The 21,689-nt window shown below is 47.4% G+C and overlaps 1 protein-coding gene across 3 annotated transcripts; it reads right to left on the bottom strand.

The window, feature by feature from the left end:
- Window positions 1-292: 292 nt before the first annotated feature.
- RILPL1 (Rab interacting lysosomal protein like 1) lies at window positions 293-20,763 on the bottom strand. Of its 3 annotated transcripts, XM_063416212.1 has the most exons (8): window positions 20,260-20,763; window positions 17,018-17,168; window positions 12,294-12,412; window positions 11,185-11,412; window positions 9,013-9,185; window positions 8,399-8,491; window positions 5,290-5,377; window positions 2,856-2,994 (listed from the first exon to the last, which is right to left on the bottom strand). In XM_063416212.1, exons 1-8 carry the CDS (start codon window positions 20,557-20,559, stop codon window positions 2,989-2,991), a joined length of 1,158 nt encoding a protein of 385 aa, XP_063272282.1. In that variant the 5' UTR covers window positions 20,560-20,763; the 3' UTR covers window positions 2,856-2,988. The 3 variants fall into 3 exon arrangements, with proteins under 3 accessions (XP_063272281.1, XP_063272282.1, XP_063272283.1); XM_063416211.1 differs by lacking the exon at window positions 5,290-5,377 and having other exon boundaries at window positions 293-2,994; XM_063416213.1 differs by lacking the exons at window positions 2,856-2,994; window positions 5,290-5,377 and adding an exon at window positions 6,207-6,264.
- Between the last annotated feature and the right edge of the window lie 926 nt (window positions 20,764-21,689).

Here is a 21,689-nt window from a genome sequence, read left to right as displayed (position 1 = left end):
TCTTCAGGGCTAGGATGTGTAAATACAGACACACCTCTTCCTTTAAGGAGCTTACAGTGCTTTCTAGAAAAGGGTCTGTAACGTTCTTTGTCATCATAAGCCATTCCTAGATATATAATGTGTTTTAAATTGTATTTTGTCAGTCTTGGAATGGCTCTGTCCTAAACCTTGTCTGGTTTGAGGCTGTATTTCCATGGAGAGTTGTACACAGACAGATCCACAGGCTGCATCCCCAAGAATGGGTGGTATTACTTTCCACAAAGAAAAAGGACACAAATCTTGCAGAAATACATGTTTTTCAGAAATATTTATTAAACTGTTAAAATGATTTACTGCCCAACCAAAAAAAAATAAAATAAACCAACCCAAAAAATGTCAGTGATCCTGCACTTGGCAGGCAGGATTGTTACACCCCTTCCCTGCCAGCATCCTGGCCCCTTCTCTAAAAGCAGATTTTCCTTGAATATCGACAAACAACACACGACAGATCCTCAGATCTTTACAAACGCCATCCTTCCCCAGGGCACTTGGGGGTGTGAATGCAGCATTGCAAACGTGAGAACGAGTGGTTGATGCCAGCAGGTCAGGAGCTCCAGGGGCTGCAGGGATGTGGGGAAGGCTGCCCTGCCTCCTGCAGGGGTTGGTGTTGGCTGCAGAGCTGGCCCCGCAGAGCCCCAGGCCAGGAGATTTCCTTTGTGCTGCAGGCTGAGGTTGGGGCTGTGCGGTTCCATTATCCCAGCTCGTTGCTCTCAGCTGATTTCCAAAGGGATTGCTTACTCAGGCCCACGTTCTGGCATTCTTTCTGCTCGCTGCATCCCTCCTGAATGAGCCACGCACTGAACTGTGCTCGGGACAGACTCCATGGGCTCAGCCACAATTTAATGCCTGATGGGGCTGTACTGCACTTTTGTTTTCTCATGTGGAAGTGAAGCCACCTCTTGGCAATTGAATATCATTAAATTAAGACACTCCCCCCTTTTAAGAGTTGCTTTTAACAGGAGCGGGGAAGTGCTGCTGTTTTAAGGATGCTACCAACACATAACCAGGCAAAAATGCATCAACTCAATACCCACATTGGACTCTGGTCTCATACAAATCCTCACATGTCCCCTCTGCCCCGAGCTGCAGTGACACCAGGGGGACACAGCAAACACTTTCCCTACCCAGAACATGCAGAAGGTCCACGTTGGAATGAGGCAGTTACAGCCAGGAGCAGGGCAGCACTGCAAGGAGAGGTTTTACTGCAGATGGGCTGAGAACACATTAAAAATCCAGTCTTGGATCACCCTGTAATAAAAACAACTGGCCTGCACTAAGCCCTCTGGAGTCCTTTGAGAGTTCCTCCTATACTCAGTACCAGGAGTAGTTGGAGCTTTGCTCCAGCCTGAGCTGCATCTCCTGTCCTTGGAGCCACTCCTGAGAGGAGGCTCTACAGAGCAGGTGGAGCAGCTGGGCTGTGGGGCCAAGAGAGCTCCCAGCCCCTGGCACTGAGCTGCCCATGCAGGAGCTGCCCACGGCCCTGCTGGCACGGGATCCTCCCCATGAGCAGTGGTCTCCAGCAGGGACCCTCCCAGCCCACAGCCAAGGCCACAGAGACCCCTCAGCCCTGCCTCACACCAAGCCAGGGACACGTGCACCCTCTCCCACCTGGGCAGGTTCCTCGTGGAGGGTGTGGAGCAGAGGTGGGACTGCACTGGCTCTGGGTGTCCACAGCGCTGATGCTGTGGGGTTTTAGTGTTGGAAGGACAACCTTGATCAGGCCCGGGGCCTCAGCAGCTCAGCTGCAAAGCAGATCCAGCCCCTGGGGTTGGATCCAGCTGCTGGGCTGCTGCTGCCGAGTTCAGTCCTGGAACAGGGGCTACCCAGACATCTGCCACCAGCACAGGAGCAGCCTCACACACAGGGTTCATCTGCTCTGCCCATGTAGTGTTCAGTCAAGAGAAAAGGTTGGGCTCATGTCTAGGTCAGTGAAGTAGTTCAGTCAGCCAGCTGAGGATGTGTTTCCCTCTGAAGCTGGGCAGTCTTACCTAGACAGGAAACTGAAGTGTGACCATTAAAAACCTGCCTGTGGGAAAGATCTAATCCCTTTACAGCAGCTGCCTGCTACACTGCGAGGAATCCCTGGTAAGAAGGGAAAAAACTCAAGAGTTAGGACTCCTCCCTGTAAGCAATTTGTTTTCCATTAATACTGCAGAACACAAGGCACGCTCACCTCATACACCGGCTCTTCGTGCTGTAGGCACTGTAAGCACAAGGGAAATGCACACTCAGTGTCCCTCTCAAGGCTATTCCAGTGATCTCTGTGTCAGCTGGATTTCCAAGGGGTGACTCTGCAAGGTGCCGATGCCAGCGGCACCGACAGGACACAGCAGAGCTCTGAGCTGCCACCGAGGGCGTCCAGCTGTCCATCCCTCTTGAAAAGATTCTTACAGAAATAAAAAGCAAACAACCAATAGTGTTAACAAACAGGGTAAAAGAGTCTTTGCCCTGGACTAGATATACACTGCAAACAAACTTCTAGTAATGGCACAGGTCCTTTTTTGGTTTAAAGAAGCTTGTGTTACTGTAGTTAATGCATGGACGAGATCATAGACTTGTTATTCAGCACAAAACAAGTCATCTAGAAGCTTCCATGTTCCAGGGTGTCAGCAACTCTTACTACAAAGCTTGGGTTCCTGTTTGCAGCAAACAGTCACCAAGTGAACAGTGAGGGGTCCCTTTTGGAGAGTCTGAAATAACCCCCGAGGTGTGCAAGGCAAGCACAAGTGAGGAGCTGCCGCGGTGCTTTACAGAAGCTTCTTGTGACTGTCGAGATCTACTGCAGCAAACCAAGCAGCTCAGGGGTTCAGTCACAGGTGCTGCAGGGCTTCTTGTCCTTGTTCCATGTAGGAGTCGTCTCTGTTTGAATGTGACCATTCTCCAAAAGTTCCCTGGAAGTGGACATTTTTCTGTGACGCCTGCAGACGTTTCTTATCACGAGAGAAGAAGCTAAACCTTCCAGGGAGGGAGCAATGAGGGAGAAGAAAGGAGAGTGTTTATCGTCCTAAAAGCACTTCCAACACCCACCCCAATGCACAGCACAACAAAACACCGAGCAAAAAACTCTGTTTGCATCTGCAGAAAATCAAGGCAGAGCGGCCTGAAGGGAGTGCATGTCAGAATGTTGTTAGGGATGGAGTCACTGCGGTCTCAAGCAGTTTGGCTGCAGAAGCTTCAGATAAGCTCTAAATGCTGTTGACTCTACAAGGTGCAGGTATCATTTAGATGTAGGTTCCCCTTTCCCCAGCCCTCAGGTAACAAAGCCACACCATCCAGGTTAGTTCCTTGGCATAAGTAAAGTGGTATCTTTGGCATTAAATCTGTATATTTTACCACAAAGCAGAAAAAGAATTTTTTTTTAAAGGTTGTCAGCAAGGAAGTTTGCAAGATCAGAATATGTCTCCACATTTTTCCCAGTGTAGAGGTTTTGATACATAACTTGATTCCTGCAAAAATGAATGAATAAATGCACCTCTGTTCATGAGAGTTTGCAGGATGAAGGCTCTAAACAAATGCACACGAGTGTGCACGTCATTTCCTGTCACACAGCTTGGGTGCTCTAAGATAATGACGTACATGAACCAACAGCCATTTAATACAGCTACAAAATACAGCTGGAAACATCCTTAGTATCATTTTATTTGTATGGAATGATGTTATTGGATTAGGCAAATTCAACGTTCGTTGTGTGTTCAGTACGAGAGGTGTTAGTGCAGTGTTCAGGCCTGCTGGGAAATGCAAAAGTTGTGGTTCCAGTACAAAGGACTGGGTTTGCTGTGGATCCCTGTGCTCTCAGTGCTGGGTGGGCTTCAGGAGGTGGAGATTGTTTGCCTGCCCTGTGCCAGGTGTCACACGGCTGTGACCCAGGACAGGAACTGCTGAACGCTCCCACAGCGAGGGACTGTGCCAACCTCAGCTTTGGCGGGTGGTGGAATATTGGTGAGGACATAAACCTGAGCCTGAACCTTCCTCAGCTTCTCCCTCCTGCCACTTTCCCTTCCTCCTCCTCAGCACCATGGTCCCAACCCTCCCTGTGCAGAGCAGGCAGTTCCACCCTCCATATTCCACAGGAGGCTGAGTGATAATCACTGAGAATAATCAGGATAATTACTTGTTGATGAGAAAGGGAAATAAACCACTACACAAGTTAAACGCACATAAATAACAATGCCAGCAGGACCTGAACTTTTGCATTTCCTGGCTTCAAATGTGCAGCCTTAATAGTGAAATAAGTCTTTTGCACTTCATTAGCCTCGTGCTTTTCTACCACCTCCATCACAGGAGCTCATGAGTTCACACACACACACTGTGTATTTACAGGGCCACAGCCAGCTCCAGCTGATAAAAGAAATGTTTGGTGACTGAGCCTTTCTACAGAGCACAGTTGGTCCTGCCTGCTCAGGGTTACTGTCTGGAAGCCCACACAAAGGACTGCTGTGTTTATACAATCAGTTTCAAATGTCAAAGCTCAGTAATTTTTCACTTTATAGGGAAATTAAGCAGGAGAAAAATAAGTTTGTAAATCTCCAAAGGGAGATTTTTAAATTCCTTCTGAAACAATGAAAGTTGTTATTACGGCTAGAAAATTCTCATGGAGGATGTTTGGAAAAAGCCTGTCTGTGTGGAGAGGAAACTGTGCCATGGCTGTAAATATAAAGATCACTAAAGCAGCAGTTGTAATGCAAAGAGACTTTGCATTAACAATTATCAGTATGTCTTCCAGGGAGAGCCAAGAATTGGATGACAGAATTGATTATGAAGAGTTTACACTCTATTCCAAAATACGTAATTAGAGACAAAATATACAGGGCATAGATAGAAAGACATGACAGCAACAGCCTGTAATTAACAGTGGAAATTAATGTGGAAATCAGCCACTCCATTCTGTAACTCTAACTAATGATTGTAACAAATTGTTAGAAACGAGTTTCTCAAAAAGCACTGGTGAGAGCTGTGAATAGCCTTGCTTAGGAAGCAGAATTAACAGATGCTGGTTAGAACTGCACACTGCACCGATTTTCCAAGGAATTGGTTCAGCATGGTGACATTGAGGCAAAAGGTGACAACGTGTCAGTTTGAGGGTGAGCATGGAGGACTGGGATGAGTGGTGACACTGACTGGTCATTCTGAGTGGCACTTTGATCCTCTGGGATCCCACTGGCAGCCAGGAGAATGCAACCAGCAGTGCTTGTTAACACGGGGTCATGCAAGAGGAAACCACGGTACCAAACATTTTAAAAAACTTCCTACAAGGGACACAAGTCTTCTTATTGGCTGCAGTGTGGGGTCGTCTGGAATCAACCCAGCTGCCACCATGGGCATTATGGCTGTAAAGATCCTGGTCAGGAAAGTACAGACACAGAAGAGATAAGACTGGAGCAAGGGAAAGAAAAAGCATTCCATTAAAAAGAAAAGAGGCAAACATGATACACGGGGTTACTTTGAATTACAACACAGGACACGTTACAGGGAGAGGGGGATCTGCATCACCCAAGACAGCTCTCCTCAGTGAAAAACTCTTGTTTAGAAAAACCAGTTATTGTAGCAGTTTCAATTGCTTTTGGATTTCTAAAAGATACCACTTTCCTGTTGTGAGGCAGCCTGCAACCTGGGTTGGATTTCATCAGGGTATGACCACCTCTAGCAATGCAGAGCAGAGTGCACGTCTTTGTTCCAAGAGACAAACAGGCACAGACACAGTGAAATGAAGGATGAAGGTGGATGTTAAATACAAAACAGGACCCTGCTGTGACTGCTGGATATTGGCACAGGGTTAGAGAGGACCAGCATTACAGTTAAAGATTTCACGAGGGTTACAGTTGATATTTTCAAGTTAAAAACCAGAATTGCGGGTGAACTCTTGAATAATTTCCTGAGAAACGCCGCGGTTAAAGGGCCTGTGTGCCTGTTCCAAAAGAACCTGTGTTACTTCTCATGCAGAAAGATGCCAACTGCAGGCAGCTGAACGCTTTGGGGAGACCTTGCAGCTGCTCTGGCAGGAGCACTTTGGAGCTGGCTCGCAGCAAGACGGGTTCTTTGTGAGGGGTCAGCACTCCACGGAGCATTAGACAATCCATGCAGAGGCTGAGAGAGCCCAGGGCTCTGTGCCCAGCCAGCCCCACACAGCTGCCACACACCTCCAGCCGTACCTGCAGCACCCTCTGCTTGTCTAAGGGCTCTCCTCAGAGGTTCTCCCTTGGGCCAAATATTTTTTTGAACTGTGGACTAATGTCAATTAAAGATGAAGTTGAAATCACGAGAGATATTTCGCTTGTGACCAAATGCAGCCTCTCCCCAACTCACTAACTGCTGTTCTGAGGTTAAAATTGAAAACAAATGGGCAAACACTGTTGGGTCATTAGCAGCAGCCAGGATTTCTATTTTTATGCAACGTGGCACATCCTGAGCTGCAGAACTGACAGACACACCAGCTTTTGTAGACTGCAAGAATAGGAAGAAAACTCCTGGCTCTTTGAGGCATGACATCAGTGACAAACAAGCACGTAGTCTTAAGGAGAAAACAAAAGGGTGTTTTCTGCTCCAAACAGAGGGAGCATTTTTAATCCTTGGACTTTTCCTCCTCAGTGAAGCCTCCTGGTTACATTATTTCATTAAAACTCAGTCATGTGATGTGGGAGAGACAAATGTATGAGTCAGTCAGTCTGAGATCAGAACTCAGAGTTTGCCCCAAATGTGCCAACCCAGAAAAAATGCTGATTTCTGTAGTTTCTGTTTTCCTTTCTTTATGGACTTGCAGCACTGAATCCCCTGAGCACACCTTGGGTGGCACAGGCTGCACATCCACGTGGTTCATTCCCTCAGACCCTGGTGAAGGGGAAAAGGGCCCATTGCACAGGCAAGACAAAACTTCCCTTGAGAGAGCTCCTATTTCTGTACTTCAGCTTTTTGTTTAATCAGGAGGAAAACTCTGAAAGAGAGGGAAAAGCAACCCCACTTTCCTCTGTAAAAGGAAAGCTACAAATACAGTGTTGACAACACACAGAGAGGGGAGGAGGAAAGGAAAATAAAACCCCACCAGAGAAATCCTATCCAGACAGGCTGCAAGAATGAGACAAACCTGAAAACTGTCACCATCCTTCAGATTACTCAGGTAGACAGCTTTATAGTCCCTCCTTTAATATGACAGCTAAATGAAACCTGGGGACAGAGCATGACATCTGAAAGAAGTAATTTCAACTTAGGCAGAGTCAAAACTAACACCTCACCAACACATGCTCTGCCTCACCAGACCTTTATTTACATTTTCATGCTGCCTTTGCTTCATCAAAGGCAGCATTTCAAATCAAATATGGAAGCTGCACAACACAAACTGTGTGAGCTGAAAGCAGCCATTCCCTGCAACAGAATTAGCTTTAGAAAGCTCTAAAAGAAATGTAAAAGAAAGAGAAACTTCACAGTGATGATCTCGTGTGACACAGCACCATCATCATCACCATCATCATCATCATCATCATCATCATCACAGCTGCAGAATCAAAATTGAAGTCCAAACTCAAAGTTAATTTTCTGCTGATGTGAGAGGAAGGTTTCTCTCAGCACAGGCAGAAAGTTGCAGTCTGCTGCAAATATTTAAAGTGCCCTCCTGACTTCGTGGTGTTTTGTCCATAATCCAGATCTTCCCATGGAATTTACTCTCACAGGGCTGCTGCTGTTATTAAACAAGGACTGAAGGCCGTGGATATGGGGACAGGATGGAAGAGCTCCTTACATGGAAACAACTGTTCCAAAATCACTTATTTAAAGTGATCACTTTAGTGAAATCGCTTAGTTAAAGAAGTTAAGCTTCTGGTATCACAAAAATCCAAAGAGTTGCCATGAGATTAGAAGACAATTTGGAATAAATAAATGTACAGGAGGGAGTTTCAACAGAGAAAAGGACTGGCCAACACAGTGATTTTATAATTAAGTGATACTCTAGTAACAGCACATCTCTGGCAGTAAGCTTTGCTTCCAACAGCAGCATTAATATTTCAGAAAAAGGTGGGGTTCTTTCAGCCAAGCAAGTGCCCATCCTGTCGGCAGCAAATCTGCTCAGCAAACAGAAGGGTTTTGTGGTGCCCACATAGTGCAAGTCAGGGTCTAAAGGCTTCAGTCAACAGGGAAATGAGCACAGTGAGGTCATGGGAGAGTGATAATCCAAGACTGAAAGTTGTCCCAGATCTAGGCAAAAGTTTTGGCCAAAACCAACTGTTGTTCCACATCTGCCAAGGGCTCATCCAGTGTCTCTCTCATGTACAGTAGGAATGTGGTTATCTGAATCTTTAAAGTCTTTAAAATTGTCCTATGCATAGGAAACATTTGGTATTTACAGACTAAATCCAGTAAATATGTTACTTACAGTCGTTTGATTCCGGATTCAGGCTGGGTTGGGGGTTTTGGCTGAATTATGGGCGTAGGCTGTGGGGAACTAGTTTCTTCTTCCATTTCCTCACTTGAAAGAAAGAAAAGATAATTAATGTTCTCCTTCCAAGCCATGGAAGCACTTTGAGATCTACAATTCAATCTGAGCTAGCACTGTTGATAAAGGAATGCAAAAAAATCTGTTCAAAACCCATTAAAATCAACTGAGGATTTTTTTATCAACCAAGGAGCAGCACCTAGGACTGGGTCTCTGTTCAGTATTTTCTTCCTATTGTGACATGGAGAGGGAGAAGAGGAATGGATTGACTGAAAGGTCTAGAATTTTCATTTTAGGCCCACTCCTATTCTCATTTTTGAAGTTCAAATGTATTAAATGTTTGCAACCTTTTTAGAATTCAGGGCAGCCCTGGGAGTTAGGGAAGGACAAGTTTGAGGTGCTGGGTTCAAACTCAGGCTGTGTTCTTGCAGTCTCTGCACAAGCCTTTGTGGAAACACGAACTTGGACAGAACTTTGGAGCACATTTATTGCTTCCACACCTGCCCTGTGGCTCCCCTGAGTGTATCACCCAGCAGGAGAGGAGATTAACCCACCTTTTGTAATATAAAAGCTCCTCTTGAAGCAGAAACACTCTGGATTTCAGTTCATTCCTCTCGTGAAGGACGTCCCGGAGCTCCTGCAGGGTGAACCTCGGGCGATTGGGATCCTTCAAGTCCATTGCCATCTTTTCTGCCTCAGAGAGGCAATCATCATTGTTTGGTTCTGCCTAGGGAGCGAAATGTGGGCTTTAAATTCACTCTCCAATTCAAAGTCCAATTTTTGATAAGTCAGTTTTAGGAGTTCATACTTTTAACAAATGGAATAAATCAAACGTCAGGTTTTTTATATAAGCATGGGAAGGCCATGCAGTTCCTTCCAGCTCACTTCAGCCCCTCACCCTGCTGGGAGGGTGCTCCTTTCTCAGAGCTCCTGTGTGGCACTGACAGCTTGCTGGGATACAAGCTGGAATTTGAGGAGTTGAGTCGTGAAATTCCTACACAGCCCATTTTTTGTAGTCCTGACCCTACCCTCCTCTAAGCTCCTGTGTTTGTGAAATGGTTTTGCAATAAGTGATCCGAGGTTTGAGGCTGAAGGTGGCTAAGGCTGGTGCAAGGTGAATTTCAGTGCCTGTCCTGCTCACTTGGGCACTGTTTGATCACCTTTTCCATCCAAACACATTCCTTTGCACAGACCATACAGATTGATGCAACCTAGCAAGAAGTTCCAAGGAAATTGCCCAAACACTTTTCCTCCTCTTCACCCCCTAGATATGGCTCTGAGCTGGTGTCTCCTCTTTTGGTGGTGTGTTTGCCCCACATTTCTGCCCAAAGAAGCTTTTTTTGTTAAATTTGGCTCCAATCTGCAAAGACTGAGCAGCCTGTACCCGATGCAAATGTCCTTGACTGAGGCCAACAAGCAATGCCCATTCTGGAGCATGCAGCTATTCCACTTTCTGCTTGCCCCTGCAATTCCTGTGTCAGCAGTGTCCTGGCAGAGGGAGCAGGGACGGCTCTAATTAGCAGAGGAGCCATTGCCACGGAACTGATGAGTTAGAGAGAGGTGAAGAATGCATCCTTTCTCTGCAGGCACTGAGGACACTTTCACTGCTGCTGGCTCCAGGCCTGGGCTCCCCAGCCCCATTTCCAGAGCTGGGTGTCCTGGCTGAATTAACAGCAATGAAATAATCCTTTGCATTATTAACACAGTGCTTCCCCAGCTCAGTGGTGACATTAACACAACACTGGCTGTCACATCCCCAGGGGATCAGGGTACCCCATCAGCACTTTGATGCTTTGTCTCTGCTTTTTGATGTCTATTCCTGCCTGTTGGCAGTGAAATGGGGGTTTCACTGGATGTTTCACTCTCTGCTGCAGTCTGTCAGGCATTTACAGCGTGGAGCTGAACTGGTCTGTGTGACAGAGCTCCTCTGAGTTCTTAAATATCACAACACCCTTTACTGCCTTTCCTGCTCTGCTAAGAGCATCATTAGGAGAGGGAAATGCATTTGCTTCAGGAATAAAAAAAGTAATGTCATAGGCACAAAGGAAAATACTAGGAACCATAAAGAGGACTGAGGGATGAACAGATCAGTGCATCTTTTTCTCAGGAAGGTCTCCCCAAGTTTGAATTCCTGCTGCTCTGATCTCAGCCCAGCTCCATTTGCAGGCTGTCACTTTGCCTGTTCTGCAGGAACCTGGCTCTGCCAGTAGGAACGTTTGCTTTCCACAAACATCTGTGCTCACAACACTTCACTGCACAAATTCTAATAGGGAGCAAAAGCAGAAATGAGGCCAAAGTTGGTTCCTCTAAGAAGTGCCTTGAAGTATTTATATGTTGATTTGGTAGCACTTATCCAGCTTAGTCCTGACTGACCCAAAGTGCCACAAGCACTGCAGGGAGCAGAGTCTGCCCTGACTCTGGGACTGCTTCTGGCACAGTTTCTGCTCCACTGTGGTTCATCTGCCACCATCACCCCTGTGACCCATCTGGCCTTGAATATTTGCAGATCTGGCAAAGCTGAAGTTACTGTTGGCTTTGGAAAACCCAGACTCTCCAAGGAATTGGTTTGTTTTCCTTTGGGGGAAGGGGTAGGTGTGTACAAAGAAAACTAAGCAAATGCAACCACAGCCCTGCCAAAAGGCAAAGAGGTGTGAAGACCAAAGCTTTTTAAAAGGCTTAAAAAGTGGTTTTAAAAGGTTTAAAAAGTGATTCAAAGTGTCTCTTACCTTTACTTCCTCCCCATTTTGGCTGGCCTGCCTGTCCTCACCCTGCAGCTTTTCTCTGAGCTTGCCCAGCTCTGCTCTGAGGCTGCCCATCTCCTGCTCCTTGGTCTGCAGGTACGCCTCCAGCTCCACCTTCTGCTCGATCAGCGCCTTGCCCTGCGCCTCCACCACCGTGATGCGGTGCCGCAGGTCGTGGTTGATTTTCATTAACCTGTTCTGCTGCTGCTGGAGCTGCAAAATGTCCACACAAGAGCTCAGTGTCCACTCAGCCACCAGCCACGATGGGCCAGTCCCAGACATCATCTCAAATTTGTAGGTTCCTGTTGCGTTTAATCTGGAAAATTCCCCCTCCTCTCCTCACCCCCAGATTGGTTTTTCTAATATCTAATTATCTGCTACAATTTCAGTCACCCAAATTTAATTGATTTCTAGAGTAAATTCCCCTAGCACAGGGAGTTTTTCAGATAAAAGCAAATCCATCATTTCTGATATTAGCTCAAGGGTGGCTTATGGGATTCTGAATCAAATCTTAACCCAGGGGAGAAGAAAGACAGAGGAATCCTCAGTGTTGAGTTTATGAGACTTTTCTTTGAGCTCCAAGGCTCTCTCCTAGGGCAGGATGTGACCTGCTGGGTGTGTGTGGACAGCCCCAGCATGAAAGGCTGCAGCACCAGCCAGAGTCACTTGGGCAGAGCAGGGATCACCTAGGCCTGGCCTTGCTGGCACCAGGAAAGCCCCATGGCCTGAGGACACGAGGCAGTGTGAGGAATGGGAAGCAAAATGTGGGTAAGGAGGTCATTCCACAGCAAGTGCCAAATGTCCTGTCATGCCTGGAGTCACAGTGGAGTCAGTGACTCATCTGAGGTCACAGCTGCCAGGCAGGCCTGGGCTGGGCAGAGCCCTTCTCATGCAGGGGTGATCCCCACTGCGTCCCTGCTGTGGGACTGCACTGCAGCCTGACCATTCTGGGCATTCCACAGCCCTGCTGGACACCTGAACAGGGCTATTAATCCAGCACTGTTTACACTTTCTGTATTGACTTCACACTCAAAACTAGGCTGTGGAAGTGTGGGTGAGAAAGAAGAGAAACAGGAGGACCAAGAGCCACTTACAGCCTCTACATCCTCATTTTTAAGTCCAAGCTCCCGGTCCTTTGCCCTGATTTCATCCCTCTGTTTATCTACCACTTCCTTCAGCTTCTTCATGACTTGCCGCTCTCTCTCTGACATCCCTGGTTAAAAAAAGAACACAGAACACAAACTGAGGACAGTCAGGAGCTGCTGAGGCTGAGAACAATAACAATGAGAAATATTTAAGCAGACTCTGGAAGTTGCCTGCTGGTAGAATTACAGAGATGCCTCAGAGGTTACTTCAAGGGTAACAGAGAACACAGATGACAGAATCCACTCCATAAAGCCACTGCACAGAGACTCCTTAAAAAAGGAACTGACAGTCCTCAGAAACATTTATAACAGTGACTGACACTGCTGCATCTTGCTGCCTTAGTGGTTTTACATCAATGTTCACACCGTGCCCCAGGGAGCTCAGTTATGTGTGATTATCTCTGGAATCTGCTGGCCAAGGCCTTCTGAAAATTGTAAAAAAGATGGTCTGGATCTTCAGTAAGATGTAAACAACACATCACTGTTGTGGATTGCCTCTGGATCAAACCAGCTGAGGAGCACTGAACTAGACTGATTTTTAGTTGAAATCCAGTTTTGTGTTTGGTGAAAAGAAGATTAAACAAGATCTTCAGAGGCTATTCCCACCCTGAATGCAGAACCAAAATTTAGTCTGAATTATGGTCACATATTTTTCCTCATGTTTTGCCACCCTTTTCCCATCTTATTGTGTGGTAATTCGTATTTACAGTAACTGTACTTGAGAGGAAAATACTTCATAGCATTTCACTGGTAAAAGGAGTTTGGAACAAGAATCCAACACTGACCCTGTCTGAAAAGAAAGAAAGGGTTAGATTAACCTTAAATGTGACCAATGAATCATTAGGAAATGGCACAAAACAGGAAGCATTCTTTGATTTGCCATTACAGAGAGCACTTGGATCTGGCACTGCAGTGATGGCCCTTGAGAGCAGACACAGAGCAGAGGTTTTACCTGGGTGAGAGGATGAACCTCCTGCCCTGACTTTCCCTGAGAATGGCTCAGGGATGTGCAGTCTGATGGTCCTGGACTGAGATCACACTGCACAACAGCCTTGAAGATGAAAACCCTGCAGCCAGGGCAGTGTGTGTTCCTCTGGCCACAGTCCAGCCCAGGCAGGAGCTCAAACCCAGGGTTTGCTGCTAACTCTATTAAAATTTTGGCAAAATACTTTGTTATGTGGATCTTCAGCTCCTTCCACTTATGAACTACAAGTGGTGCTGATTCACTCCCCACTCTGGGGTGGCTGGAAAGCTGCTTCCTTTTTAATAAATTAAAGCAGCTCCCACATCAGAAATATGCTCTGTATGCATCAAATGTATCCAGCCAGAAAGGCTCTCCTTTCTGACATCAGCTCAGACTTTCTGGTTTTGTTCTTTCCTCAGCAGAGAAATTCAGAGTTGTTCCCACAACAGAATTTAGCTGCATGTCTTTAGGAACTCCAGCTCCCAGCCAGCTACAGAATGAACTGAGGGATAACAGAGTAGAGCAGGACAAACCTCAGAGAAGGAAAGGGTTTAACTGTGGATGTGCACTCTGTGGAGTCCCTGCAGGGAGCGGACCAGAGCAAACAGGGGGAACAGCAGCTCCAGCCCTCAGTGCTAAAGGACCAGAGCTGTGCTGCTGCAGAGAGCAGGAACTGCTCTGCTGGGAAAAGCACTGGTGCTCATGGCTGGCCAGGAGTTTGGTTCACAGGATGTGTTCCTGTCAAACCCCAGAAAAGAACTGTCAGTGACACGGTGTTCACATTCTAGAGTTACGTTCTCATCCCGTTTAATTCTGTGGTGCATTGGCCTGCTCTATTTCTGGACCCTGGTTTTTATCAGCTCTGTGCTGCTCTGGGCTCCTGTTCTTCACAGGATAATTTTCAGTTCTTTGCTGTGGTACCAGCTCATATCCACCAGGGAGTGTCACAAACACAAAGTGCTGCTTAACTGTTCTAAAAGATGCACATTCCTCTATCACAGCACAGGCCTGGTACTTCTCTGCACCCACAAACCTCCCTGCAGGCTCCTGGATCCACTCCCTGCAGCCAATCTCAGGGCTGGGGCCTGCCACATCAGCTGTGTATAAAACCAAAAGAATCCAAAACTTTGCCTTGAAGCAGAGGGACTGCAGTGAAACTTTAGGCTGGTTTCACCCAGGAGGAGGCAGCACTAGTGAATGCAGCTGTATCCATTAGTACTTGTGAGGTGCTTTGAGATCTCCAGATAGCAGGTGCTATTTAAAGAAAAAATACCATTCAGTGCTGACTACTTTTCCTCCCACTGTGCTCATTTTTCTCACTTACATTTGGTGAACCTAAAAGGGTTCAATTGTGTGCACAGATCACTACAATTTTTATTTCAGGAAGGTGGGGGGAAGGAAAGGTGGGGAGTTTTGTGAAACAGTCACATCTCCATCTATTTCCTCAGGCACTGGGAAAGAGAAGAGGGAAATCACTAAGTGCCCTAAAATGTAAAATAATTATCTCTAAATGGTTCAAACTCTAATAACTGCAAGATCTTAAATGGCACACCCAGCCAGCTTCCCCAGGCACATCCTATGAGCAGCTTCCTGTGGGCTGCTGTGATCCTGGTGTTGTTCCAGCAAGAGAAAGGAAAACAGCTGGAGGGGAGGACACAAAAAATAGAAAGAAAAGAAAGTGGGGGAAAAAGCACATTCTTTATGTTTAGTGATCTGTTCAGTGCTGTGTCCACACAACATCTATCCCTACAGGCCAAGGGCCAGGCAGAACCTGTGGCACTGCACCATTAACTGAATAAAGCAAGTTCAGGGCCCCTTTTGGAGGGAGCTGCAGCACAGGAGGGTCCCTGGGTGCTGCCAGCCTGTCCCTGAGCACAGCCAGGCCGGGACAGCAGCTCCCTGCAGAGGCACAGCAGCCTGCCCGTCCTGTTTGACACACTCGGGTTGAGTTTGCATGCGGCGTTCTCCGGGGATGTTCCCATCCGGCAGCACCGCAGCGCTGTGTCCGGGCTGGGGAGGAGCCGCTTTGATGGATGGGTGTCACAGGCTCGTCCTTAACCCCTCCCTTGTGATTCGTGTTCTGCCACAAGCAGGGTTCACTCCAACCCTGCTCTGCTCAGACTGCTCAGACCCTCCTGTTAGCACGGAGAGCCTCACCACGCTCAAGTGGGGCTCTGAGAATTAACTGCAGGATTGACTCCCGAGGTCTTGCACACCCTTTGTGTAAAAAACCCTCTCCCTGTCTGCTGAGTGAGCAGTGAGCTCAGACAGCAGCACTGGAGTCTGCCCAAAATCACTGCAGCTAACACAGGACTGAGCTCGAAATCTGCCTCTCTGGACTCTACATCACACCAAAGGATAGAGACTGAGAAAGAAAAATAGAAAACTGGACTGAAAAGAAAAAAAGAAAACTGGACTGAAAAGCAGAACCGCTTTCTGACACTACCCAAACAAATCATTAGAGACAAACCTATCCCCGCTCATTAATGACAGTATGTCCTAAAAGAAAAACAGGTTTGATATAATAGATCCCAATAATTAAATGGAGTTGATATCAAGACTTCACTTGAACTGAATATTTTGGCCAAAGAATATCAGTGATCTCAGAATCTAAGCTCTGGAATGGGCTTGTGGGTTTTGTTTGTGTTGTCATACATGGGTAGACACAGTAAAAATAACAAGAAAAGCACGTCTGGCATTTGCTTGGCTGGCTGGATGTGAAGAGTATGGCTATATTTAAATGCAAGCACATGAGCTGCAGTGAGCTAGATAGCCACTGGAAGGGAAAAAAGAAGGAAAAAAAAGAAAGAAAAGAAAGGGGAAGCTGGTTCTTTGTAACACAGTCTCAGTCTCCATGGCCCATGACTCATCGCTGCCATTCTGAATTTTGCATGGAGTTTGGCAGCCTGATGTTGAGCACTAATTGACTCCTAAATTGAAAGCATTGCATTTGTTTTTAAAAGTATCTTGAGAGATTTAACAATTTTTGCTTTTTGAAGGTTTCATTGTACTGTTCCCCAGTACAAGTGAGCAGCACTGAGCCTCGGGGAGAGAGCGAGTGCAGCTTCCAGTCTTGGACAGAGTTTCATCCATTTAATCCCAGCCTCTGGAGCCTGGAAGAGGATATCCCTTCATTCCCAATTTGCTATAAATCTCCAAAAAAAAAGCAAGTAAATCAAGTAAAACCAGTATCTCCTAGGAGAATATCATTATATTCTCCTATAATATCTCCACATAGGGCACTGATACATTTCAACAAAGAAATCCTGATGTTACAAACAGTTATCCTGAGCAGATCAACAGCTGCCCTTGGTTTTGGGCATTATGTGTGAAATAAACACTTGAATGGATCATTCTCTTTGTATTAAAAAGCATAAGGAGGGCTTAAGAATATTTTTTGCAAAATGAAAACCCAAACAAGTGATAGACCAAAAGGTGAAATCTAGACTTTGCTTCCAGAGATGCTTCTCAGCCAAACCAAAAGTTGGGTTTTCTTTCCCTTGTCCCTTCACCTCTTATCACATCTTCAGTGGCATCATGTATTCAGAGATTTTCTATTTAGGTAAAAAAATAAACAATCAAGCCTTCAAACCCCAGATCTGAATTAATCTACAGGGAAAAACCACAGCAGAATATCCAGTCAAAGTGTTTTGATAAAATACTGCTTTTTGTACCAAAGCAAGGACTGAATTTGAAGTAGCAAACTTGCCTTCGTGCTTCTGAAATTCCTCTTCTGTGAAATTAATGTCTTTGTGAGACAAGTTTGTCATCAGTTGTTTATTCTCCTCCTGCAGCTGTGCAATTTGGGTAAGAAGATCCTGTGCTTCCCCTCTCCAGACATCCTCCACCAGTTCTAATTCCTATAGGGTAGATCAGGACAACACACATTTATATTTTAAAACATGTTAAGAGTCTTTGACTGGACGATTTACAGATCAAACTAGTAATGATCCTGCTAATTCTTATGGAAAACAATTAAATGAGAGTACTTTAGTTTCTTAGAAGATATCTGCTTTTCTAATGCCACCACCAGGAAATCAGCACAGTCCCCTTTGCTAAATGCTGAATGTAAATACCTGAGGGGATCATTCCTGATGCAAACATTTTGACATTACCCAAAGGATGGCTCCTCATGCCTTGCTTTGATGAGAGGACCACATTAAGGAGGCTGCAGTGTTAGACAAATAACCAAACCCCTCCTGCAGGCTGCAAAGCTGTCAGAAAGCCCCAAAACCACCCCACAGCGAGGGCCAGGGACTCAGGCTGGACATGCTCCTTCTGACAGAACAGCCAGGTCTAAATTCCTGTTATGAAACACGAGTGTAAATTGGTGAGTGTGTGATTAATCCAGTGCAGCAAAGCCAGAGCTCCTGGTGCACACGGAGCCCCAACCGGGCTGCTCCTCATGTAAATTGTTCTCTTGGAATGTCCTGTCTGTGCTAGCAGCAGCCAGGCCAGTCAAAACAGCTCCCATTTGTCGGGACACTGTGTCAGGAGCAGCTGTCACCGATCCTCATGAAGGTCAAACCAGGACAAAAAGTAAAAAGTCCTTAAGGAAAGCAGTTGTATTTAGAGCTCTGCTTGTTCCAACAGCTTCTCTGTATATCTCACTTCTGCAGTGGGGGGCATCCCCTGCTCCATTTTCACTTATGTTCTTCAAACAAAAAGCTGCATGCAAATCCCTGGAGCCAGGCTGAGTCACTGCTGACTTTCACATCCATCCACATGCTCCTTTCCTACCTAACAACAAAACACATTCAGAAAACAACCCAGCCAAGCACAGCTCGAGGCTAAAATAAGCTCTGCTGAGAGATTAAAGGATAGCTCTCTGCTTTGAATGTGTGCTCTGATAATGGGAAGTCATGTTCCTGGGGACTTTCGGGTCCAAATGCCATTTTATTCCAGCATTTAGCACTGTATTGCTGCTAAAAGTGTTGCGGAAAACATGATGTGGCAAAGAATAATAAATAGCAAAGGTGTGGTAAGCTATGCAGACCTAATCATTAAAAAGGAAAGAAAATGCCATTCATCACCTATTTTACTTGAAACTCTTTATCTTGAGAGAAAAGTAAATCTGTAATGAAACTGATATTTCCAAAAACCTGGACTGTTTACAGTGATGCTGCTTGTTACAACTCTGTAGCTAAAATAACGCAGTGACCTATTTTAGCAATAAACCAGCACATTCATCACTTACAAGCATATTGATAAAACCAAAATAGAATGCACACAAATCCCCAAACAATCTAAACTTGTATCACTTATATGTGCACTGTAAACACACAACTGTCCTAAGGTTTGCCTAGGCAAAGTTTGTCACTTATTGCTAATGAAGAGCCCAATGAATTGGAGCAGAAATTAACTTCTGAATCCTCATTAATGGAAGTAGCAGACAGGGGAGGCACATCCACGGGCCAGGCAGTGCCAGCCGGCTCAGGAAGCCCCAGGCAGTGGGTGCTGAGCCAGGTTTACACACAAAAAACATTCACACATAAAGTCTAAGTGCTGAAATCTCATAAACTGATGATTGCAGGGACCACTAGAAGCTTTTCTGGGTGTTTTTTTGGAGGCTTTGAGGTCAAAAACTATTTCTCAGTATCATGCAGTTTATTTTGCTGTTAAAATCTGTTTAGACTGAAGTAAATTGTTTAAACACTCCCTGAGCCACTTCATGGCCCTCAGAGAAGCTGACAGAGCAGAGCAGAGGGGGTTGAGTGGCAGGGAGATCAGCTGACACCTTTGGGAAACTTTTTAACACTTGTGAGAACTTTAGAAACATCTACACAGAACAACTTGTACAATGACACTGGGTCAGTTCAGTATCCGCAGCCTTTGGTAAATATCCAACATATTTGTATCTATTCTCTAGACCTTTTTTTTTGTACTCTTGAGACTTATCAAAGCTTTGTACATTAAAGGTCTTTTACCTTCCTTTTCAGAGACATTGCCCTGAGACTTCCTCTGCAAAATGTTGCAGGGTTTATCCTGGATTTTCCATATGCTAGGTGAAAGTCCTTTAGCTGACTCTTTTTAAAATATAAAACTGGGATTTATCTGGTTAAGCCAAATCTTGAAGTTTGGGGTCTCTCTTCCAGAAATCCCCTGTGTGCTGTTTATCCTGGTTCTGTGTGTGGAATCAGGAATGGCACGAGGCAGCAGTGATGATTTAGTGTAGTCATTTACCAGAAGAACCTTTTCTTTATCAGTTATCTGGATGGTTTAAGGAGTGGATCTGCCACTTTAACTGCAGTAACTGGAGCTGCTGTCCTGCCATAAGAGGCTACCAGGGTATGGGCAATGCTCTCTGCCTTGGGCTTTGGTGGAAGTGGGGTCAGGGAACGCTGTGATCACCTCAGAACAAGCCGAGGGACACCTTCCCATCAGGGGATGGAGCAGCAATCCGGCAGGGTGCTCTTCCCTATGCTTCAGCTCTAACTCTGCTCTGAAATCACCTGGTTCTCCATCTCTCTCCTACGACTTGCCTATCCCGAACTCTGTGCCAGGAAAACTAAATCACTCCCAGCTCCGGAGAGGCAAGTGTATTCCTGTCAGTGACCTTTCCTGGCCTAGCAGGAAGCGGCACTGTCCTCCCGTCGGGAGACGGGATGGAGCAGGAGTCCTGATCGAGGACGCACAGGGGAAGGAAATGCAGAGACTGGGGAAGGGGTGGAGACAGGGAAGGAGGGAGGAAACTTCCAGGAGGGAAGGAAACAAAAAACAACAACACGCCCAAAGCCTCAGCGATGCTAAGGCAGCATCGGCGCAGAGCCCGTGAGCCGGCCCGGGCTGCACCGCACGCGTGCCCCGCCCGGCTCCGCCGCACCCCGGCCCGCACCCCGGCTCCGCTCTTTGTTTTCCCGGCGGCGGGGCCGGAGCCCGGCTTCCCCCGGAGCAGCTGCGGCAGGCGGGGGCAGCCCTGCCCCGCCGCGTCCCCCCGGTCCCCGCCCGCACCTTCTGGTGCTTCCTCTCCTTCTCGATGCGGTCCATCCTCTCCAGGCGCAGGCGGTCGAGCTCCAGGCGCAGCTCCTCCATCTCGGGGTTGATGTGGTTGCGGCTCACCAGCACCTCCAGGATCTCCAGCACCCGCACCACCTTGGGCATGAGGCGGGCGATGGCCTCGCAGCCGTGCTGGTCGATCACCCGCTCAAACTCCTGCCCCACGGCCGAGGCGATGTCGTACACGTCCATGACCGTCAGCTCCGCCGCGTTCTTCTCCAGGGCGGGCGGCACCCCGCCGCCGCCGCCGTCCATGGCTCGCCCGGCCCCGCGGCGCCCGCATAGGCGGCGGCGGGGCGCGCTCCGGGCGGGGCGCTCCCCCCGCTACCGCTGCCGCCTCCCCGCGCCCGGGCCGCGGCCCCCGGCAACTCCCGCGAACTCCGGGCGGCTCGGCCGGGGGTGTTTAAACTTGGCCGGGCGGTGCTGGGGGAGCGGCGGCAGGAGGCGGGCGCGGCGTCCCCGCCACCACCGCCCCGCCGCCCGCGGCCAATGCCCGGCGCAGGGCGGGCCGGGGGCGGCCCCGCGCATGTCCGCGGTGCCCGGTGCCCGGGGCCGTCCCCGCCGGGAGGAGCCGCGGGGAGAGTCCCTTGCGGTGGGGAGAGGAGCTCTTCGCTCGGTGCTTGTGCCGAGCATCACCGGCACGGCTCTCGGTACCGACCTCTGTACCCAACAGCGAGCGCAGTGTCCGGAGCTGGCAGTCCGGGCCAGGATAGAGGGAGTGGTGTTCCCCCGCTCCCGAAGAGGACGGAGGCTCAGGGATGTCTGCAGGCGCATGGGATGGGCTGAACGAGCCCTGCAGCACAGCAAGGGGCTCGCAGGCAGCAGCTGCACATCAGCATCGGGGGTTTGAGGTTCTTCTCTACAAACGCACAGAAAGTCTTTACTGAGCACGTGTTCAGAGGATCAGGGGAGAGTTTACACACAGAAGCAGCTTGCTGGCATGGATCCACTTGGAAAGGAATTTAAATGAAACCGAAATGTATTTTTCTGGTCAGGTTTTTCAGTATTTTTGCTTTCAGGTGTGACTGTGAAAGTTTGGACGTTCTTACTTCCATAGGGTTTAGGAAGAGACGCTCCAGATGAGTCTCTACAGATAAGTTAAATGTGCCTGGAAATAATTCTAGGTCCCAGTCCTGCCATTTGCTGTATGTTGAGTAGGAAGAATGCATTTTATGTGGACAAGATATGATGAATAATATCAAACACTGGAACTAGTCAGGAGAAATAGCAGTGGGGCTGCAAAAGCCAAGCCTGGAATGACTTGACACGTGCTGCGTGTTGTGAATACAGCATTAATTATCTACTTTTGGCAGATGAAAAACCCCAGTGCCGGGGAATGGGAGGGATGAAGGATGAGAAATGTAACATTGTACCACCCAGAAATG

The sequence above is a fragment of the Prinia subflava genome, chromosome 19 (assembly GCF_021018805.1).
Source record: "Prinia subflava isolate CZ2003 ecotype Zambia chromosome 19, Cam_Psub_1.2, whole genome shotgun sequence".
Classification (NCBI taxonomy): Eukaryota; Metazoa; Chordata; class Aves; order Passeriformes; family Cisticolidae; genus Prinia; species Prinia subflava.
Note: the sequence above shows the minus strand (reverse complement) of the source record. Positions and strands in the feature narration are given on the sequence as shown.

Bases quoted from the DNA above. Each gene is read 5' to 3' on its own strand.
- RILPL1 (XM_063416211.1), bottom strand. From the start codon at position 20,559: ATGGACGGCGGCGGCGGCGGGGTGCCGCCCGCCCTGGAGAAGAACGCG. The intron at 12,413-17,017 runs GCAAGTTTGCTA...TTTTTTAACCAG, and splicing joins GGAATTTCAGAAGCACGAAG to GGATGTCAGAGAGAGAGCGG. The intron at 8,492-9,012 runs GTGGGTTAATCT...CTTTCTTTCAAG, and splicing joins GAGCTTTTATATTACAAAAG to TGAGGAAATGGAAGAAGAAA.